We start from the raw sequence: 21,062 nt of genomic DNA, 5'->3' as shown, positions 1-21,062 counted from the left end.
AGTGAGTGGCTGGCATACAGATGCTTCCTGAATTGTCCAAGTGGTCATCCCCAAGCAGTGCTCAGAAGCCTGGAGGCAGGAATAGAGAAAATGGATGGCGATGGTGGGACAGACGCAGGGGCTTGGAGGAAGGGAGAAGCAGTGATGCTTCAAGCTTCCAGTTGAGGTTGGGACGAGTGGGGCATGGGAGTCCTGCTGAAGGGACCTTCATCCCCACTGACACTGGCCTCTTGGTTCAAGACCCTCCATCTCTCAATCCAGATCTTGTTTGCGAGTTCTCCCCAGTCACCTGGGCTTCTCTCCCATCTCATCCATCCCCCCGGGCTTCCTTCAAGTCTGCTAAATTCTCATCCATCCCCAGGGGCTTCCTTCTAGTCTGCTAAATTCCTACCTCCTGTAGAAAGCCTTTCTTTCCCAGGTCTCCCCATGCTTATCCCTTCCCTCTGAGATTACTTCCAATTTGCCCTGTAGGGTTGGGTTGTTTTTTTTTTTTAATTTAAACCCTTACCCTCTATCTTAGAAGCTATTCTAAGGGCAGTTGAGTTTAAGTGACTTGCCCAGGGTCACACAGCTAGGAAGCATCTGAGATGGGTTGTGAACCCACAACCTCCTGCCTCAATCCATTGAGCCACCTAGCAGCCCCACCCTGTGTAGTTGTTGCCATCAGCTTAGAAATGGTAGTTGAGCCCACAGGAGATGATGAGATGGCCAAGAGCCAATTTCAAGAGAGAAGAGAAGAAGTCGGGATGGATCCTTGGGGAAGAGCCACAAGGAGCAAAGGTGAGCTGGATCTGGGGTGTCAACTCAGATTCAGAGAGGAGGACACTGAACCACACCCAAGGAACCCCCAAGATGCACGTTGACTTGGAAAACCACCTTAATATTAGCCAAGGTCTGTAGTATTTTTACCTGCTTTGTTAACTATGACCCAATTGTTTTTTAATGTGGATTGGGCCATGGAGTGTTGTTGGCCAGGTGTAGCTCTTGGCATTTCTCCCTCTGGTGGACCACAGAGGAGGCTGAGAAGCAGCTGGGGGCCTGGGCTCACTGGGAATCTTGGAGACTGCTGTTCCCTTGGGTGACAAAGTCAAAGTCAGATGGCAGAGTGTTCAAGGAGAGCCAAGAGAAATGCCAGATATAGGCAGGTTTTTGTTTCGTGTGTTTTGTCTTCCTGTAGAAGCTTTGCTGAGAGGAAGAGGAACGGTTTAGGGCGCTATCTTGAGGGAAGAGTAGGATCTGATGAAGTTTCTTGGAGAGGGGAGCTATAGGCATGTTGGAGGGCAGAGAGAAGGAGAGCCTGAGGAGTTGAGGGAGTGGCAGGTGGTTGGCATCACAGATGAGCCCGAGTGCCCAGGTAAAGGGATTGATCTTGGAAAGGAGAAAGACCACCTGTTGGTCTGAGACCAAGGAAAAAGCGGAGAGAGGAAAGGATTCCCTAAAGGAGAGAAAAAGAATGGCAAGAGAGCCCTTCCCTGGTTGTGTTTTCCTTTATTTTAGGAATACTTCGTACAAACAGAAAAATGCAGATGAAAGCAGCTGTGCGGTTCTACCTCACACCGTCTGCCCAGTTGACTAATATGACACAAGAGGACAATGACAAAGACAGGTGGCATTGTGGGACTTACAAGCTCTTTGAGAAGAGTAGTGCCTTAAGTGCATCACATTGTCCTGAGGACAGACTGGAGAGGGAGGGACTGAGGAGGGTAGGGGACAGACATTAGGGAAGCCATAAAGTAGACTCAATAAAATTTGATAGCAGAAATGGGGAGAGGAAAGAAACGAAGGTGGTTCCAAAGATGTGAATCTAGGAGACGAGAAGAATGGTGGGGTTCAAGAGAGAAATGCAGAAGAGGGGATATTGGGGAGAAAGTATAGTGTGTATGTTGTGCTTTCAGCAAATAATGTCATTATGCTGTCGTTGAACCATGGATAAATTCAATGGGAAGAGCCTGTGCCCTGCAGATTGGCCCCAAACACTGACTTCTCCATGTAGCCATCAGCAGCAAGAGAAAGGGCTAAGTTTGCAAAGCTTGAGGACTTATATTTTCAGGCTTATTAGAATAGCACTAACCCTAAACCATAACTTGGTGGCATTCTCATTTTTATTATATTGATACTGCCCAACCATGAGCCATGAAGCTGTCTCAAATTACTGCAATCGTCTTTTGCTTCCATAGTGAATGTTATATTTATATTACATTTCTATACCTTGAGTGTAGCTTGGTAAATTGATTCTGAAATATTTTATAGCTTCCAAATTTATTTCGGGTGGCATTCCCCTTGCTATCATTTCATCCAGCTTTTTTTTTCAGTTGATTCACAGAAATCTTGGCTATTTGGTGAAATGAGTTTACACCTAGATACTTCTAAAAACAATTGGATTTTAGATGTAATTAAAATGATTGATTACTTCAAATAATTTATTCATTACCCTCTGGGATTTTCTAAGTGAATCATGTTGGTGGCGAAGAGGAATCCTTTTATCTCTGTTTTCTTTGCATGCAATTTCTTGGTCTTGTCACTAGAATTTCAGACTGTTGAGAGAGAGGAGTGAGAACATCCTTGTTTTAGCCCTGTATTTACTAGCAATACTTTTCATGTTTCCTCATCATAGCATTGGCTTTTGTATTATTTTTAAATCCCCATGTTTTACCCCACAGGGGAAAATGACTGTTAATGCCAAATCCACAGAAAAGAATTTGAGAAAGGCATCCCCGACACTGTGAGAGCACAAAGTAACTAGAGTACAAGATCCTTTTGTGAATGTTGTCAATGGAATCACTCAGAATTCCTCAGTAGCAGCAGTGTAGCACCGTAAGCTTTGAAGTCAGTTGCAAGTCACTGACATCAGAGTAATCCCAGAGGAAGCAGTAAGAAAAATTATTAAGCATTTAATGGTGTCATTTGAAACTACACTTGGTACATGACCCTAGGCAAGCAATGCAATATGTGTCTGCCATAGTTTACTTCCTCATCAGTAAAATGGAGATGATCAGAGCATCTACTTTTACTATTCTTATGAGGATAAAATATTTGTGAAGTCCTTTGTAAACCCAAAAGCACTAGAGAAATGCTAGCTATTAAGTGGCTTTTATTACTGCCGATTATTATGGTATGTTCCAGGATAAAGATAGAAAAAGGAGATCAATGAGAGGAACTCACATTCTAATCAGAGAAGACAACACACCTAAGAGTTTTCACCTGACGGATGGACAGAAATTCCATCAAGGACTGACAGACAGAAATTCTAAGGGACATCTAAAGCTGTCCAAATGGCAAGGTCCAGGGATCCTTAGGGTTGGTTGGCAAGACATTTTCAGTAGTAGCTGTAGAAGAAATTAAGAGGCCCAGAGGACTTCAGGACACAACATCAGGTCAGGTGATAGACCTTGTGGTCTTCTTTTATTTTTTAATGTAATTTCTATTATCTGTATTTTTTTCTCAGTTGCATATAAAGAAAAAATAGCATTTGTCTTTTCTTTTAAGTTTTGAGTTCCATATGCTCTTCCTCCCTCTCCCCCTCCTCCTTCCTTGAGAAGACAAGAGATTGGATGTAGATTATGCATGTTGTGTGTAGTCATGCAAAACACTTCCTCATTAGCCATGTTGTAAAAGAAAACATAGTTGAAAAAAGAAGATCAAGAATAGGAAAGAATGCTTTAATCTACATTCAGACTATCAGTCCTTTCTTTGGAGGGAAATAGCATTTTTTCATTGTAAGTCCTTCCAAATTGTCTTAATTCTTTTTATTGCTGAGAATAGTGAAGTCATTCACATTTGGTCATAGTACAGTATTGTTGTTACTATGTACAATGTTCCTCTGGTTCTGGTCACTCTTTGCTTTTCATCAGTTCATATAAATCTTCTCGGGTTTCTCTGAAATGATCCTGTCCATTGGATTTTAGTATTAGAATATAATAGTATTCCATCACCATCATATACCATAACTTGTTCAGCCATTCCCCAGTGGATGGGCAACCCCTCAATCTTAAATCCTTTGCCCCTACAAAAAGAGCGGCTATAAATATTTCTGTATGAATAGGTTCTTTGCCTTTTTCTTTGAACTCTTTGAGATACAGACCTTAGAGTAGGATTGCTGGATCAAAGGGTGTGCACAGTTTTATAAGCCTTTTGGGTAGGGTTCCAAATTGCTCTCCAGGATGGTTGGATCAGCTCACATCACCAACAGTGCATTACTGTTCTCATTTTCCCATATCTCTTCCAACATTCATCATTTTCCTTTTCTGTCATATTAGCCAATCTGATAGGTGAGGGAGCCCCTCAGAGTTGTTTTAATTCACATTTTTCTAGTCAGCTATTGAGTGATTTTTTTTCATATGATTATAGATAACTTTTGATGTTTCCGTTTGAAAACTGCCTCTTCATATCCTTTGCCCATTTGTCAATTGGGGAATAATTGGTATTCTTATCAATTTGACCCAGTTTTTTTTATATATTTGAGAAATGAGACCTGTATCAGAGAAACTTGCTGTGAAAATATTTTTTCCAGTCTTCTGCTTTCCTTCTAGTCTTGGCTGCATTGGTTTTGTTTGTGCAAAAACTTTGGTCCTATGAAAAAAATGTTCTAAATCACCACTGATTAGCGAAACGCAAACCAAAACAATTGTGAGAGGTCATCTCCTGTCCATCAGATTGGCTAAAATGACAAAAGGGCAAAATCACAAATGTCAGAATGAATGTGGGAAGACGGGGACAACCATACATTGTTGGGGCACCTGTGAACTGAGCTACCCATTTTGGAGAGCAATTTGGAATTATCCTCGGAGAGTTATAAAACTATGGCAGCCCTTAGACCCAGCAACAAGATGGCTAGATCTATTTCCCAAGGAGATCAGGGAAAAGGAAGGAATCTGTATGTCCCCAAATAGTGACAGCCCTTCTCTTTGTGGTGACAAGGAACTAGAAACGGAAGGGATGTCCATCAGTTAAGGAATGACTAAATACTGCTGTACCAGAAGAAACAATGAGGCTAATCTAAAAAAACTTGGACAACTATTCTACACAGCTACAGATTTAATAGGGGAAGAATAACTTGTGAAGGGCACCTCTAGAGAATGAGCATGAAGACACCATCTCTGTGGGTGTACATATATCTATGGCTGTCGTCTCCCAGATGATGCCCTCTGGGATGCAGGATGCGAGAGACAAGGGAGGAGGTGAGACTCACTAGTAGAACACGACTGCTCCTCCATCTTCTGAGAAACATCATCATAAGGGATTCCCTGCTCTTCAGGACCAGCCCAGCACTTGGGTCCCTTCTTCAGGATGCTGCTGGGAATGGTGAAGTGGAGGCAGGAGTCCAAATAACAACGGGGATTCTCTGTTCCTTCCCACAGAGTGGAATAAGGGGAGATTGGCTTCTCGGGAGCAGAAAGGCAATGGGATGGCATGTGGGCAGCTGTAGGTGGGTGAAGAGGGAGGAGCCTCTCCCTAGCCGGGGAATTGCCCCCCAGGCCACTGATTTGGGGGGACGTTAGAGACAGGTTTTAGTCTTCAAGAGGTCTAAAGTGTCTTGTAACTCGTGAGGAGGATTTCCCCAATACAGACTCCTCCACGTCCTTCTCTCGTGGAGGATGCTTGGGTGAAGGGACGGCAGACCGATGCTGGAGGGCCTCCCCCGGCTTCTCAACCAGACAAACAAGGAGGGTGGGTTTGGGAAGCTTTCAATAGCTCATAAATTCTGCAAGTCGTTGTGATGGAGAGAAAAGGGAGTCGGGCGCCACCCTTAGGTGCAGCCCGATGCAAACAAAGCCTTATTCCCGGGCATGGAAGGAAAGGGAGCAGGGGCAGACTAAGGGACCCTGCATAGAGCAGTTACGTCCAGGCCACCTCTGCTTGCGATGAGAGGATGGCAGGTTCACCTTAGAGAGTTCTGGGAGGAGCTGAACATCGGCTCACATTCGTAGGGCTTTGCACACTCATTGGAGCCTCAGAGCACCCCGGGAGGGCCACTTACTAGGCACTGCTCCGCCCAATTTGCGGATGGAAAGTTCCAATGGCCGCTGGTGATTAACGAATGCCCAAGGCAGGTTTTGAACCCAGCCCTTCCTGAACGTGCAGAGCTCTACGGGCTTTCTCTCTGACATCGGGGACAGGATGCACCAGCTCCCTGGTTGTCCTACTCGGAGGCCCCAACACTGCTTTTTCTGGCCCATGGTGTTGGTTGCTGGCTGACCGTACCAGGGGGCTGCTGCTCCTTCTAGGACGCCCCCTCCTAGTGCCCTCCGTGCCTACATCTCTCCTCCCTTAGGGATTCTGGGTCATTCTCCACAGCCCCGACGCCTGTTTCCACTTTCTCTCTGGCGCCTTCCCATCATCCCTTCCTGAAGGGGCCCCAATGCCTTCTGGGGCATCTGTGGCCGCCGGGCATGGGGATAATCCCTTCCCAGCATTGTCTCACTGCATCTTCCCCATGGGGGGGGGCAGCTACTGTTACTCCCCCTTTTACCGATGAGGGAACTGAGGCACACCCGGGAGGAGTGCCTGCCCCAGGGCCACCCGCTACTGTGTAAGGGTCACCTTCCCTTGGGTGGGGCAGCGCCCCCTGGAGGGACTATGGAACCGCCGATCCTAAGAGTCCTTCCCAGAATCTCCGGGTTGGGAAGGATTCCCGGCTCGAAATCCGCCGTCTCTGCCTGTGGCTGCTTGCAGAGCTCTGCCTGGGGCCCCCCCGCTTGTCCCCGGGTCGGCCCCTCCCGTGGAGAACCGAGCATTGAGGAGTCTCCGGTCTCCTCCGGCCCCCCCCCCCAGGGCGGCGGCCCTCCTGGGAGGAGGCACTGACGACCCCTCTTCTTTCTTGCAGCCACAACATTCTCCTCTACGAAGACGGCCACGCGGTCGTCTCGGACTTCGGAGGTGAGACTTGGGGGGGTCCCGTCGGGGCTCCTGGGGGGCCGCTTGGCCGGTCTCTGTCCCCGAGGGGCCGCGGGGTAACCGGGTGTGGAATGGCCGCGAGGGGGCGCTCTGACAGGAACGTGCTTCCCTCCCCGCAGAGTCCAGATTCCTGCAGTCTCCGGACGAGGACAACCTGACGAAGCAGCCCGGGGTTCGTGCTCTGGCGCCGCAGCAGTGTGCCCAGGGCCTGGGAGGAGGAGAAGAGGCGGCCCGCTATTCCCCCAGACTGGATGGGGCTCCCAGGCCAGATCGGACACCCCCCCCCCAACCTGGCAGCAGTCACTGGGCTCCGGGCTTCCTGCTGGGAGAAGCTGGGGCTGGGGGGGGGAGGCTCTGCCCCTGGGTCCCCCGAGAAAGCCCGCACATGCCCTTGGGGCCCTTGGCTGCCCCTGGCCTCCCCCATCCTCCGTGCCTGGCTCCATGTTCGTGGTTCCCCACGGCTGGCTCCCATCAGCCCCTTGCCAACGTGCCTGCCGGTTTAATAGAAGCTGCCGGTCCGTCAGTCAGTCGATGAACGAGCCGCCTTCAGAGGCTAGAGTTGGAAGGAAATTTCCAGTTTATTAAATGCGACCCCCTCATTTTACAGCCGAGGAAACCGAGGCCCAGCCAGGCTGAGGGACTATACTGGGTCATCAAGCTAGCAAATGTCCGAGGCAAGATCTGAACCCGAGTCTCACCCCCTCCACGGAGTCCTAGAGGCCCCTTGCAGGCTTCTCGCCCTTCTCTGGATGGGTGCCAAAGAGCACGTGCTATAATGGCGGCCCTAGCAGGGCGGGTCGAGGGTTCCCCTCCCAGCTCTGCCGGCGCCCGCAGGCGCACAGACTTCTGGGAAGGCTTAGCTTAAACAGGGCTCACCTCTGCGGTCAGCTCGGGAAGGCAGAAAGGACGCCGGCAGATGCCCGCCCCTTGTATTTCCTTTAACAACGGCCCCCTTCGTAGCTCTTGCCAGGCAGCCGGCCATGATGGGGAGCGCCGGAGGTCAGGGAGACCCGGCAGGGACAGGACAGCCCGGATGGCGGCGGATGGGGAAAGGCTGTCCGGGCTGGCGCTGGAAGGGAGGCGGAGGAGGAGGCCCCAGAAGCCCCCAAAGCATCATGGGGAGGGGGCGGGACAACAGGCAGGTCCTGGAAGGGTGGAGGCAGAATGTAGCGGGGGACAGAGCCACAAGAGGAGGCTGTGAGAAGTGGCTGATAACTGGGGAAGGATGAGGTGAAGTTGGATTCCGGAGACTCAGCCTCTCAGCTCACCTCCAATACCTTCTACCTACGTGACACTGGATGAATCCGTTCACCTCCCTGTGCCTCAGTGTCCTTCTCTGCAAAAAGAAGGGGCCAGGCGGCTACCGGATGGGTGAAATGCCTTCTGACTAGATCTGTGACTCCTCAGTTAGGGTGACATCCGACCTCTCTTCCATTCTCCCTCCGGACGTTGGAATAAATTATGTGACTCGGTTTCCTCTCTGATAAAATGAGGGCCCCAAGGGCCAGCTCTAAATCTGTGATCATCCTGGCCACAGTCGGACATTCCCTGCCTCGGTCCCCTCCCCCTCTCCTTTCCTTATGTAGACCCTGCCTTGATGGGCCCCCTGAACCTGGAAGAGTTTGCTTAGCCGGGAGACGCAGCTTTGCTCTAGGGAAGTCGGGGTTCTCTGGAGATTCAGTCTTTTGCTGTTGGGGAGCTCTTAAGGCTTCATGGGGAAGGGCTGGCACAGAGAAGCTGCCCAGGGACCCACCGCCCCCATCACCAAGTGCCAAGCCGTGGCCCCGTCCCTGCCCTTCCACACGGGGCAGGCATGAGGCTCGGCGCTGGGGTGTCTTCCTGTGCCGGGACAAGCATGTCTCCGGGGAAAGGGGAAGAGCCTGAACAGGAAGCCTGACCCAACCCGGCGGTTCCAAGCAGTCCGGTGATGCACAGTTAAACCCAATGGGAACCCTGGGGTGCTCCGTCCCCCAGCAGAGGGCCTGAGCCTTCCCCTTGTTTCTTTGACACAGAACCTGCGCTGGATGGCCCCCGAAGTCTTCACGCAGTGCACTCGGTACACCATCAAAGCCGACGTGTTCAGCTACGCCTTGTGTCTGTGGGAGCTCCTCACCGGGGAGATCCCGTTCGCTCATCTCAAGCCAGGTAAGGCGCGCCCCGGCCAAAGGCTCTGTCCTCCCCCTCCCCCCCCCCCCGAAATGATGCTGAGATCTCGGGATGAGGAGGTGGAGGCGCCGGGGGCTCCATGTTGGTGTGTGGGATCCAGGCTGGCTCAGGAAAGCGAGGGGGCTTGGGCACCCCGGGATGTGGCTCCAGATCTCAGCGGGGTCCCTTAGTGACTTCAGCACCCCGTCTCCCTGAGAGGAGGAAATCGAACGAATTGACCGCTGCCATCCCTTAAAGAGTCGCTGGTCCGATCGTCCCTTTGCTTGGATTTATGTTGGCCCAACAAGGGACTCCCTGCCCATCCCCCTGACCCACCCACGGTCGATCCAGACAACTACCACCGGTGAGCGTGTTGTGAGAACGAGGACTTCCTGTTTGGACAGCGCTTGAACATTCTTTATGTAGCAGGACTCTCAGAGGCCTTCTAGCTAGACCAGCCAAGATCATGGAGCCAATCTGTGACAAGCCAGAAGAACCTGGACCTCTTCCTGACTTCCAGTTCACTGCCCTTTCTGGAGGAGGCAGGAAATGGTGTGGTGGAGAGAGCACCAAGCTGGGAGTCAGACGTCCTGAATTCAAATCCTGCCCCACTACCCTGAGAAAATGACTTCAGCTTTCTCAGCTTCAGTTCCCTCATCGGTATCTCAAGGGAACCTTTCTTGTACACAGGATTGTGATGAGAATTAAATGAGAGAAGAGCCTCAACGTGGGGAGCAAACCCTGGAGATCACGAGACACGTCAGCTAATGCCACAAGCCCCACGTCGCTCAGTCCCGGCTCTGGGCACACCTCAGGAAGGAATTCCTTCCTGCCTGACTTCCCGGTCACAGCCCCACATGACTGGACTCAGCCCCTTCAGAGGCATGGCTGCCTGGGCTGGGCCCACCGAAGGGCGTGACGGGATGCTCAGCGTCCCTCCCTTGGGCGTCCGTGGCTCTTCCCTCCTGGGGAGCTGCAGTCGCCCAAAGAATAACCATGGCTTACGGGCGTTAAGTTTGCAAAATGCTTCCCACGTGTGAACACCATCCACTTTTATTTATTCTGCGTTGCATTGTCCTTGAGAGGCACGTATTACTCGTATTCCCATTCTACAGATGAGGAAACTCAAGTCCAGGATAAATGGCTTGGCCAGGGTCCCACAGCTGCCAGGTGTCCTCAGGTCTTCCTCTGTGCTCTACCCGGCGGACCCTCGACCTGGCCTTTCTAGACTCTCGTCTGAGTGTTCTTTTAAACAGAAAAAGAGCATGAACTCCGTTTGGCTCTACTTAAAAATAAAAATAAAAGACTTTATCTGCCGCCTTAGAGTCAATATCGTGTATTGGTTCCCAGGCAGAAGAGCAGAAGGCTCTTCAATGAGGGTGAAGTGACTTCCTCAGGGTCTGAGGCCAGATTCGAACCCAAGACCTCCCATCTCTCAGCCTGGCTCTCTGTTCACCGAGCCACCCAGGAGCCTCCATATTGGACCCTATTTTCATGAGCCCCCTGGAGATATGGGGGAACTAGCTCTTGGGGAACATTTTATCTGTAACTGTGTGCAGTTTGGCCTGAAATGTATTACCCTTTCATATAACTGAAGAGACTGAGTTTTAAAATGGTTAGGCAATTCCAAGATCGTATCTGTAGTGAGGGCTAGACCCAGGATTTGAACCCAGTTCCCCATCTCCAAGTTAAACATTTGATCCGTTTTCCCATGCTGTCTTTTTCAAAGCCGTGAGCCTCAGTTTCCATATATGTTCAATGAGGTTAGATGATATGTGAGTCCCTGCCTAACTCCAAGTGCTGGCATCTTCTCACCCCATTTGCTTAAAATGGCCGCACCAAAGGAGACTGTCCAAAACTTCATGGATTGTTCGCATGCACATCGGGGCGTGATGTTTGGGAAGGAAGGCCCTGGCCAGTCGAATGCAGAACCCTGGAAGAATGGAGGCGGCCCTCATCGTGATGGTGTTTCCATGACTCTTGGGGATATCTGCTTCCTCTGCTCTACGAGCACCAAAAGAAGAGGCGACGCTCCACATCCCTCGTCCTCTCCGAAAGCCAGTCGTTCTTCCTCCAGCCTCTCCGTGGTCCTGCCTCATGCTCTAGATCATGTTCTGCTGATCTAGCACCAAGGGCTCAGTGTCCAAAAGGCCTGGCTAGCCGAGGAGAACGCACCAGGCATCCTTGACAGAAGAAGGTACCTGGATTAACGGTGTTCTTTCCTTTCCAGAAACTCCTTGTATACACAAGCACAATGAGAGAAGCCGCCTGGCAGAACGACCAACATGCAGAACAGCTCCCTTTCTCTAGTGTTCGATTTTCTCCTAGATTTCCTTTTCTATGGAACCCAGAACAGATTTATCAGAGGTTTATTTTGGACGCAGAACCCAAGAGCGATTCCTCTGGAAGTCGGGGGGAGCTGTGAGTTCATCATCGAGAGCTACACTGGCATGCTCTTGGCAGTGATCCAGTTGCATTTTGGGAGTTGAGAAGATGAGAGAGGAGAGATTCTGGAGCAAAAGAATTGCACCAACTCCGGGCAATTCCTTTTCCTTTAGTACATGAAGTAAATAGATCTGTGTGCAAGAAGAAAGGTTTCAGACCTGAACGGAATGAAAGGCCCCCACAAACAGTTCTCCACCGTCCCCCCTCCCCCCCCCACACACACACACACTCACTCCCTCAGGAAATGTCTGCTGCCTTTTTGTTAGTTCCAGATTCTTATGATCATTCAAGAGTTTCCAAGATCAGAATCTGAGAAGCTCCAACCTGGAAGAGATCGTTGAGATCCGCATTTCTGGGAAAAGCCAACAGTCTCTGGAAGAACTTTGCTGTTGATAAGATGAGTCAGTGCTGGAGCGGTTAGGGAAAAGCAGGCACGCTACGTCGTGGTTGGTGGAGCCATGAACTGGCCCAGGCATTATGGAAGGTCATTTGATTTGGCATTACATCAAGGAAGTTAGAGAAAGGTCCGTGTCCTTTGACCTAAAGCCACAGGAGCTCAATGGCCGAAAGAAAAGACCCGTCTAAAGCAAAAGAATCCCAGCAGTGCCCGTTTCATCTATAGCAAAGATCTAGAAACAAAGGAAAATCCTGCTGGAGTATCCGAATGCAAAGGAATATCATCGCTCTTTGCAAAATGGTGCATACGATGAAGCGTTTCTAAGTCGAGAATCATGGGTCGACTACATGAAGTAGCAGAGGGAGGAAGATCATTGCCATCATGACAACACAATGGACACCATCATGGAAAGGAGGATCCCAGCAGCCTCCCACTGCCTCTAGCCCATCACACTCTGAGTCCCAGTGGTGACTCCCCTGACATTTATGGGAGGGCATAGACTGGAGGGGCAGAGGCCGCACCTCTGGAAGGACTCCCATCCTGGGGGCATCCTGCTTCCCCTTCCCCAGTTGTCTCAGTTTCGTCTGTATCCCAGCATCTAGCACAGTGCCTGGAGCCTAGTAAGCTTTCGATCATTGTTGAATGGTGGGTTTGGTCATAGATTTAGTGGTGGAGGGAAGGTCCAATCCCCATGAAGCCAGGGCCCAAGGACGGTGACTCTCCCAGGATCCTGCAGATCACAAGTGACAAGGTCAGCATTTGAGCTCAGATACCACCCTAGTTGTAAAGCTCTCAGCACAGGGCCTGGCTCTTAGTAGCCTGGTCCTTGTCCCCTTCCCCTCTGGACTGGTCATTCCACGTCTGGCATTCTTCGGTCTTTCTCCTGCCTTGTGTGTGCCTCCGTTGGCACTGCTTGACTGAAACTCCATTTGTAAAGCTCTTGGCACATACGAGGCACGACTTAGAGCCTTATTCCCTTCTCTTCCTTCTCACCATTGGGTGAGGCACAGAGATCATTATGCACTTTAGTTTGAATCAGTAAACAGATTGGACCAGGTCATGATTCCAATGAAAGTAGAGCTACGAGTCCTTAGAAACCACGTGATCCACCGCCATCATTTTACAGAAGGTGAAATGGGGGCCAGTGAGTCAACAGTGGTTAAAGCTGAGGCAAAAAACAAACAAGAAAGCAGCCCCTGCCCTCAGGGAGCTTACCATCTTGAGACTGTAAAGCACGGGTGTTCTGATGCCAGAACATACGTGAAACGTCTGCGTGGGGGCGGGACTGACCCGAGAAAATGAGGGCGCTCCGGGGAAGAGTCTTATCTGGGCGTGGAGGGCTCCGAACGAGCTCCTCAGCGAATGTTTTTGGGGCTCTGAGCGGTAGCTCAATGGACGTGGAGCCAGCATGGTGAACCCGCTGGGCCCCGAACAGCCGAACACGTCGGACCGCGGCTCCCCACTCTTGTCCCTGCACCATGGCCAGTTTTTAGTTCTGAGGGTGAGGGAGCACCTCAGTATTGCATGTGGGATCCCCACATACAGCCCAGGAGAGAAAGGACACAGACGGAGCCAGTGTACTTGTGTGGCTACGCGGCCTCTCCTCCATCGGAGTCGCCTCGGTCTCAGGGGTGCCCAGCATGGGGTGCGTCCCGGGTTCCCGGGGATGGAAGGAGAGAAGGCCCAGCCACACGCCCTTCCTTCCCTGCTCACCTCACGCTCTTCCCTCGGGGCTCAGAGGAACAGTTAGGTGAGCATCACCGAGCATGCAGAACACAAGCGCAGAAGGGTCTGCCTCCGAAGGACTCCCTCCCCAGGGAGGCCCATGGAAAGGGTGGTCTGCTATTCTTCCCTCACATTTCATGATCAGAGCCTGCTTTTTTCAATACAATTTTAATCATCATTTTCTGATATACTTTGTGATCCACGTTCTCTCCCTCCCTTCCTCTCCTTCCCCTTCCCCAAGCCAGCAGCCATTAGGATAGGCTGTCTATATATATAGCTACACAACACCTATTTCCAGGTTTACATGGTGTATCACTCACATGAGAGAAAAATCCACGGAGGACAGGAAGTGAAGGACCCCTGGCTTCCGTCTGCCCTCGGGCAGGGGAGAGCCTTTTCCATCAGGAGTCCCCTGGAGCTGGCCCGGACCCATGCCTGGGGGATAACAGTGGAGTCCCTCACAGCGGCCCTCCTGGTCCTGCTCACCTCGCTTTGCATCAGCTCCTAGAAGTCTCTCCCTCGTGGCCTTCCTCCAGCCCTCCTAGAGCAGGCCCTGCAGCTGATCCCCGAAGGGCAGGCAGCTTCCATTGGCAGCTTCCATTCTTTGCTCCTTCGGAAGAGCTGCTGGAAATGCTTCTGGGGCCAGCAGCGGTGTTGTGGCCCATCGATAGCCTGCTTTGGCTCTGGTTCCTGAATGGTATGTGATGGCCCTCCTCTGCTCGGGAAGCATGATGCAACGTGCCGCCACCAACCACGGGCTCCCTGGTTCTTGCTCGTCCTCTGGCCCATCAGGACCCAGATTCTGCCCTTCACAGGGAAGGAGCCTCACCAGAGCATGCAGGGGACACTCACAGGCGTGTGCAGAAAGGTTTCTAGCGGCTCCTTCTGTCGTGGCAAAGAACCGGAACCCACAGGGATGTCCGTCCATCCATCCATGAATGGCTGAACACTGCAGTCTGTGGTCTGAGGATGCGGATGGCAAGGTCTCGCCCCCTCTAGCAATCCCATATAGAGAGGGCTCATGCCAGGCGGGGCTGGGACAGCACAGGCCGGGGAGCTCCTCCAGACTCCACAGTCTCTTCTCTGACTGTGAATTGAGTCTGATCCCTGCAGAACTGTTTGGGCTGTCTGGCCTGGGGACTCCCCAAGCCAATGGTGGGGATCTGCTCAGCTCTCGGCATAGGGCAGCGCTGCAGCCTCAGGGGTCCTGCTGCTTCTGAGCCCATCTCCTGGGCAGCCTCTGCTCCAGCCTGAGCCCATCTCCAGGGCAGCTTCCACTCCACCCTGAGCCCATCTCCAGGGCAGCCTCCACTCCACCCTGAGCCCATCTCTGGGGCCACCCTGAGCCCATCTCCAGGGCAGCCTCCACTCCACCCTGAGCCCATCTCCTGGGCAGCCTCCACTCCAGCCTGAGCCCATCTCCGGGGCAGCCTCCACTCCAGCCTGAGCCCATCTCCTGGGCCAGCCTGAGCCCATCTCTGGGGCAGCCTCCACTCCAGCCTGAGCCCATCTCCTGGGCCAGCCTGAGCCCATCTCCGGGGCAGCCTCCACTCCAGCCTGAGCCCATCTCCTGGGCCAGCCTGAGCCCATCTCCGGGGCAGCCTCCACTCCAGCCTGAGCCCATCTCCTGGGCCAGCCTGAGCCCATCTCCGGGGCAGCCTCCACTCCAGCCTGAGCCCATCTCCTGGGCCAGCCTGAGCCCATCTCCGGGGCAGCCTCCACTCCAGCCTGAGCCCATCTCCTGGGCCAGCCTGAGCCCATCTCCGGGGCAGCCTCCACTCCAGCCTGAGCCCATCTCCGGGGCAGCCTCCACTCCACCCTGAGCCCATCTCCTGGGCCAGCCTGAGCCCATCTCCGGGGACCCCACCCTGAGCTTTTCTCTGAGCCTCACAGATGTCAGCCCCATCCCCCAGTCACAGGCTGCATCCTAGGATCGATGCAGAACCATTTTTTTTTAAACCCTCACCCTCCGTCTTGAAGTCAATATTGTGTATTGGCTCTAAGGCAGAAGAGTGGTAAGGGCTAGGCCATGGGGGTCAAGGGACTTGCCCAGGGTCACACAGCTGGGAAGTGTCTGAGGCCAGATTGGAACCCAGGACCTCCAGTCTCTAGGCCTGGATCTCCATCCACTGAGCTACCCAGCTGCCCCTGCAGAACCATTTTTATCCATTTACGTTCTCCTCTTCCATCGTGCTTTGTTTTCAGCCGCAGCAGCTGCCGACATGGCTTACCATCACATCCGACCTCCCATAGGCTATTCCATCCCCAAACCCATCTCGTCCTTGTTAATGAGAGGCTGGAACGCGTGCCCGGAGGTGAGTCCTTCCTTTGGTTGTGCACAAAATGGGTTTGGGTCAAAAATCTGTTTCCAGTGGAGCGCCGGAGTCTGCTTCAAGTGTCTTCAGCTCGTCCCCCTCTAATGACTTTGGAGTTTGAATTCTGTGGGTTGACTCCATTTCCCCTGTGATGCAGAAGGCCCAGCTCTGCTACTTGCCATCGGGGGGGCTGTGGGGAGCTCAGCCTCCTCCCTGGCCCGCCGTGGCTCGTCAGTAAAATGGGCGCATTGGGCTGAGGAGCATTCCTTGTCCCTGCTCCATACGAGAGCCATCCATCTCCCACTTCCCATCCATCAGACTCTGCGTGTCCTGAATGCACTGAAGCCTTCACAGAGCGCAGTTGACAGACATGGATTCGAGGTTGGTTCTTCGAGACTCTACCAAAGAGCTTTAATGGGCCCATTAAGCAGGCCTTCTGAAGCTCCTACCATGTGCGAGGCGCAGGACTAGTCGCTAGGGCTATAAAGACGAAACAAAATCTCGTGCAAATGCAATCCACCTGTGTCTATATGTATGCACACACATATGTGTTCACATGTGGCCATGGATTTCTGGTTGCGTGTGTGCAGAGACACATGTACTGGATGGCCTTCTCCATGTACTCAGTTCTGGAGCGTTGTGAGTTCAGAGGGGTCTTGGTCCATCAAGCCAGCCAGCCATCCAGGGCTGTCCTTCGGGAATTATGTTTGCGTGACAGGCAGGGATTTATCCAAAAGCATTAGGATGGGGGAGGGGGCAGCGGGGTAACTCAGTGGATTGAGAGCCAGGCCTAGAGATGGAAGGTCCTGGGTTCAAATCTGGCCTCAGACACTTCCTAGCTGTGTGACCCTGGGAAAGTCACTTAACCCCCATTGCTTAGCCTTACCACTCTTTTGCCTTGGAACCAATACCCAGTATTGATTCCAAGACAGAAGGTAACGGTTTAAAAAAAAAGCAAAAAACATTAGGATGGCTCAAGAGAAGCAAGCTGGGAGAATCCATCCCAAGAGTGAAGAGCTAGAAGGATTCTGGAGATCCCCCACTGATCCACATCCTCTCTTCAGCATCCTTGCCACATGCGCGTCCAGGCAAAGTGTGAAGACTTCAAGTGGGGCGGCCCCACTTTGCCTCCCACGAACAAGGCAGCTGGACGGTTGTTCTTCTCATGATCCCGTTCTCTCTAGCCTAATATTGCCTTTCCTCTGTGGCCTGCGGTTCTTGATTCTGCCCACTGGGGCCAAACAGCAGAGAGAAACCCCTCTTCCTCCAAACACCCCATTCAAATAGAGGAAGCCGGCCATTACAGTACCGAGTTGGATCATTGCCTCTCTGTGCCAGCACTCTCCCCTGGTGTCCCCTCTCCTGCTGTCCTCCCCTGGACATCCTGCTGCCGATCCCTGCTCTTCCTTAAATGGGGCGCCCCAAAGAAGGGCAGCCTCCAAGGGTGCTCAGTCCAGGGAAGAACACAAGAAAGAAATGAGTGGAGTGTTGGAAGAAAGGAGAGGGGAGAATGACGTGGAAAGGGAAGAGAAGTCAGGGCCCCTGCTGAAAACACCACTAGTTCTGGTGATAGAAACAGCAGAATGATGGAATAGAAAGCAGCGCCTGGACCCTGGACCTTGAGGTCATCTGACGAGTGAGTCCAACCTCTCTGGGCCTTCAGTGTCCCTCCCACTGTCCTCACAGGCTGACACAAAAGGGAAGATTTCCTGGCTTCCCCTGCTCACCCGTCTGAGCGTCTCCCCATCAACAGGAAAGATTATTGCCCATCTCGAGCTCATCGGCTTTGCACTTCCTCACTTCCATTCTTTCTGGCCCATGTGCTGAGGCGCTAAGCTCTCCTCTTTGCACGCGATCGGGCCTTTGGTCCTCCAGATAACTAACAGCCCGGCTCTTATCCCCCCATCGGCTCAGCTCGGGTGCCACCTTTGACAAGGGCCCGGCCTGATCTTCAGGGATGAGCCACTTCTCCTGCCCTCGTTCTCTCCTGTTGGTTTTACAAATATGCTTTCAATGCTTGGATGTGGCCGCAGTGCCTCCCCTGCTAGGAGAGAGGACGCCCCCTGACACAGTGCAAGCTCATGCTATTAAAGCTCCACCGTGGCGTGGCTTGGGGACAGCCCAATCTGTGGAGAGACCCTCCATTCTGCCTCTTTATCTCCAAGCCTGGACCCAGAGAGGGAAGTGAATAAAGTCTGATTGAACGATTCCTTCATGGTCCTGATTTCCATCTTTCTTGGAATTCCTCATTGGCCCTCCATCCTGTCTTGGCAAAGTGATGAGAGAAGGAAGATGGCTGTGGGGGTACCTGTGGCCGATATTCATTTAGGAAACTTTATAAAGGGTCTGCTCTGTGCCAAACACTGGGGATGTTTGGGGGGAGAGACGTGAAAAAATGTAGACCTATGGGTCCAGTGAGGCTGGAATGCCCTGACCAATGCAGACCAGCGGCTTCCCTGCAGCTACTTAGAGAATTGTGTGGGGCCCTGGGAAACACAGAGACCCATCTATGGTCACCTAGCTAGCCTAAGTCAAGGGCAAAACTTGAATTCGGGTCACTTTTACTCTGGGACGCTGTGCCATGAGGTCTCTCCCAGGGCATTTTTGGCCTAATTATTTCAATGGTCAAGGGAATTCCCAGCAAGAAACCTCCCTTTACAAATTCCCAACAATTCCTGCTCAGCTACTTCCAATCTACCCAGGACCCCAGAGTCAAGATGGGTCAGAAGTGGAACTGGGGCCAGAGTCATGCAGATCCTGAGAGCAGGCCTTTCTACACACTACAAGGAAGTCTATGGCTAAAGTGACGGAGGAATCGGCATCTTCAAGGGCTCTACACTCTACCCGTGCAGAGGGTAGTGATGACAACAGGTGGAATAATTATGATAGCAGCAATAACAACTAGTCTTTCTATATAGCACTTCAACATTTGCAAAGTGCTTTAGAAATATGGTCTCATTTTACTTCACAACAACCTGTGGGATAGGTGGATAAATGCTGTTATTATCCCCATTTTACAGAGAGAAACTGAGGCAGATTGTGTATAAGTGGTATACTGGGTTCACATCACCAATAAGTGTCTGAGGCTGAATTTGAATTCAGGTCTTCCTGACTAGAAAGTTCAGCCCTTGGTGCATCGTTCCCTAGCTGCCTAAATAAATAAATGCAAAATATCAATTTATCTCATTCCTCACCTGTAGGATGGGGCTAACAATGGCACCTGCCAGAGTTGTTTGTGAGGCTCACACTGGATAATAACGATAAAGTGCTTAGCACAATACCTGCCACACTGCAGGCTCTAGATCAGTGCCAGCTGTTATCACCATGTTTAATATGGGGAAGAAAGGAGTGCTGAAAACTGGGGATCAGGGCAAGATCAGGCAGAAGGGGGTGGTACTTGAGCTGAGCTTTTAAGGAAGCTAAAGCTGAGCAATCAGGTCAAGAGGAGAAGGAAGCAATAGAAGAATTAGGGGTCGCCAGAGGAAAAATTAAAAAATCACAACTCCCTGCTCCCCTTGTAGCCACCCCGCCAGACCAATGGGGAAGCCCAACAGAATCAGGGCAGCATTCCCCTGCCATGAAAGTGGAAGGAGCTGGCATGGCCCTGCCCAGGTCAGTTCCTGGGATGGCAAAGGAAATTGCCCATGTGGCATCTCTTGGTCTCTCCTGAAGGAAACTGCCAAGCAGCACAAGCATCAGTGGTTTTAGCTCCTTCGGCCCCAAACCCAAACCCATTCCCTCAGAACTGTCCAGAGGACAAGAAGAGCCTAGCCATTGGCCAGAAGCAGAGGGGAGCCTCCATTCACTTCCTACAGCAGCATTCAAGCACTAACTGGGCATCGCCTTGTAACAATGGAGGATGATTGCTTCTGACATTTAACGTAAAAAGGAAAAGGGGGGGGGGAGCAGCAAATCTTTTTGTTCCTTATTACCTGGCTCTTCGGGAGAATTCATGAGGAAATAAGTCACAAAAGGCTTCCAGGAAAAGAGTGAATCAGGAGGGGATTCAGAAAGTCTCTGTTCTAATTTCCATTTTACAAATGAGGAAACCGAGGCCTTTGCAGGGGAACACAGATGAATCATTTGTAGGGCCAGGATTTGAGTACAGCCCTTCCGGCTTTGTACGATGCCATCGACAGGTCAGTTTTGATGAAGTGGGGATTGTGGGAGCCCAGGAGCTGACTCAGTCTTCGAACCTCAAAATGAGTCCCACGTCTCTATAACCTGGACCCAGGATGGATGTGGACTCGGGGAGAAACGCTTCTGGCCACCTCCAGGGGAAGGGCCAGCACCAGACATCTTCGGAGTCCTGAGATTTGCACCAAAAGGCTGATGGATGGTAATGATGGCCAGACGGATATTCTACAGCCCTTTAGGACTTGCAACACACGTTGCCTTCATCATCTCATAAAACCCTACAAAACCCTTGGAAGGGTGGAATATGGGCATTGCCGTCCTGCTTAAGAGATGAGGAAAGTGAGGAAGGGCAGGGTGGGAGACTCAAACTTACATTTTCTTTTTTTTTTATTTGAATTGGTTTATTTAGTCAGTTTAGAACATTATTCTTTGGTTACAAGAATCACATTATTTCCCTCCCTCCCCTTCCCGCAGCCAACGTGCAAGTTCATTGGGTATCACGTGTGTCCTTGATCAGAACCCATTTCCATGTCGGTGTTTGCCCCAGGATGTTCATTTAGAGTCTCCGTCCCCAGCCACGTCCCTTCCACCCATGTATCCAGGCACAAACTTACATTTTCTTGACGCCAACGCAAGTATTCTGCCAGCTCCGCCATATTGCACCGACTCTTATGCCCACATGCATGCAAGCTCTAGTCTGGAATAACTCTCCAGTTACTAAAAGCTCATCTGTGGGTGTCAAAGGCAGAAAGCAGGGCACTTAGTGGATGTCACCCAGAGTAACACAGACCCTGAATCGAGAGGGAGCTCAGAACCCATCCAGTCCAAGTCACGGTGGAGAAAGAATCTGTGCTCCAGGGTCCTTGCAAGGTGGCCATTCGGGCTCAACTTGAAGATGTGGCTGCTACTCAGCCAGATGTGGACAGCTCTCGCCGTCTGACGGTTTTCCCAGCCTTAACCCTAAATTTGCCCCTCACTGGCTTCTGCCCAGCACTCCTCATCTG

General features: G+C 51.7%; 1 protein-coding gene across 4 annotated transcripts in view; it reads left to right on the top strand.

The window, feature by feature from the left end:
- Positions 1 to 21,062, top strand: part of TNNI3K (TNNI3 interacting kinase) — a 248,625-nt gene that overhangs the window by 171,912 nt on the left and 55,651 nt on the right. For all 4 annotated transcript variants that reach the window (XM_016428860.2, XM_016428862.2, XM_016428858.2 and 1 more), the window contains 4 exon segments: positions 6,824 to 6,876; positions 7,014 to 7,066; positions 8,907 to 9,039; positions 15,812 to 15,921. In XM_016428860.2, coding sequence (XP_016284346.2) covers positions 6,824 to 6,876; positions 7,014 to 7,066; positions 8,907 to 9,039; positions 15,812 to 15,921 — 349 coding nt within the window.

Source organism: Monodelphis domestica, chromosome 2 (assembly GCF_027887165.1).
Source record: "Monodelphis domestica isolate mMonDom1 chromosome 2, mMonDom1.pri, whole genome shotgun sequence".
In the NCBI taxonomy this organism is placed as follows: domain Eukaryota; kingdom Metazoa; phylum Chordata; class Mammalia; order Didelphimorphia; family Didelphidae; genus Monodelphis; species Monodelphis domestica.
Note: the sequence above shows the minus strand (reverse complement) of the source record. Positions and strands in the feature narration are given on the sequence as shown.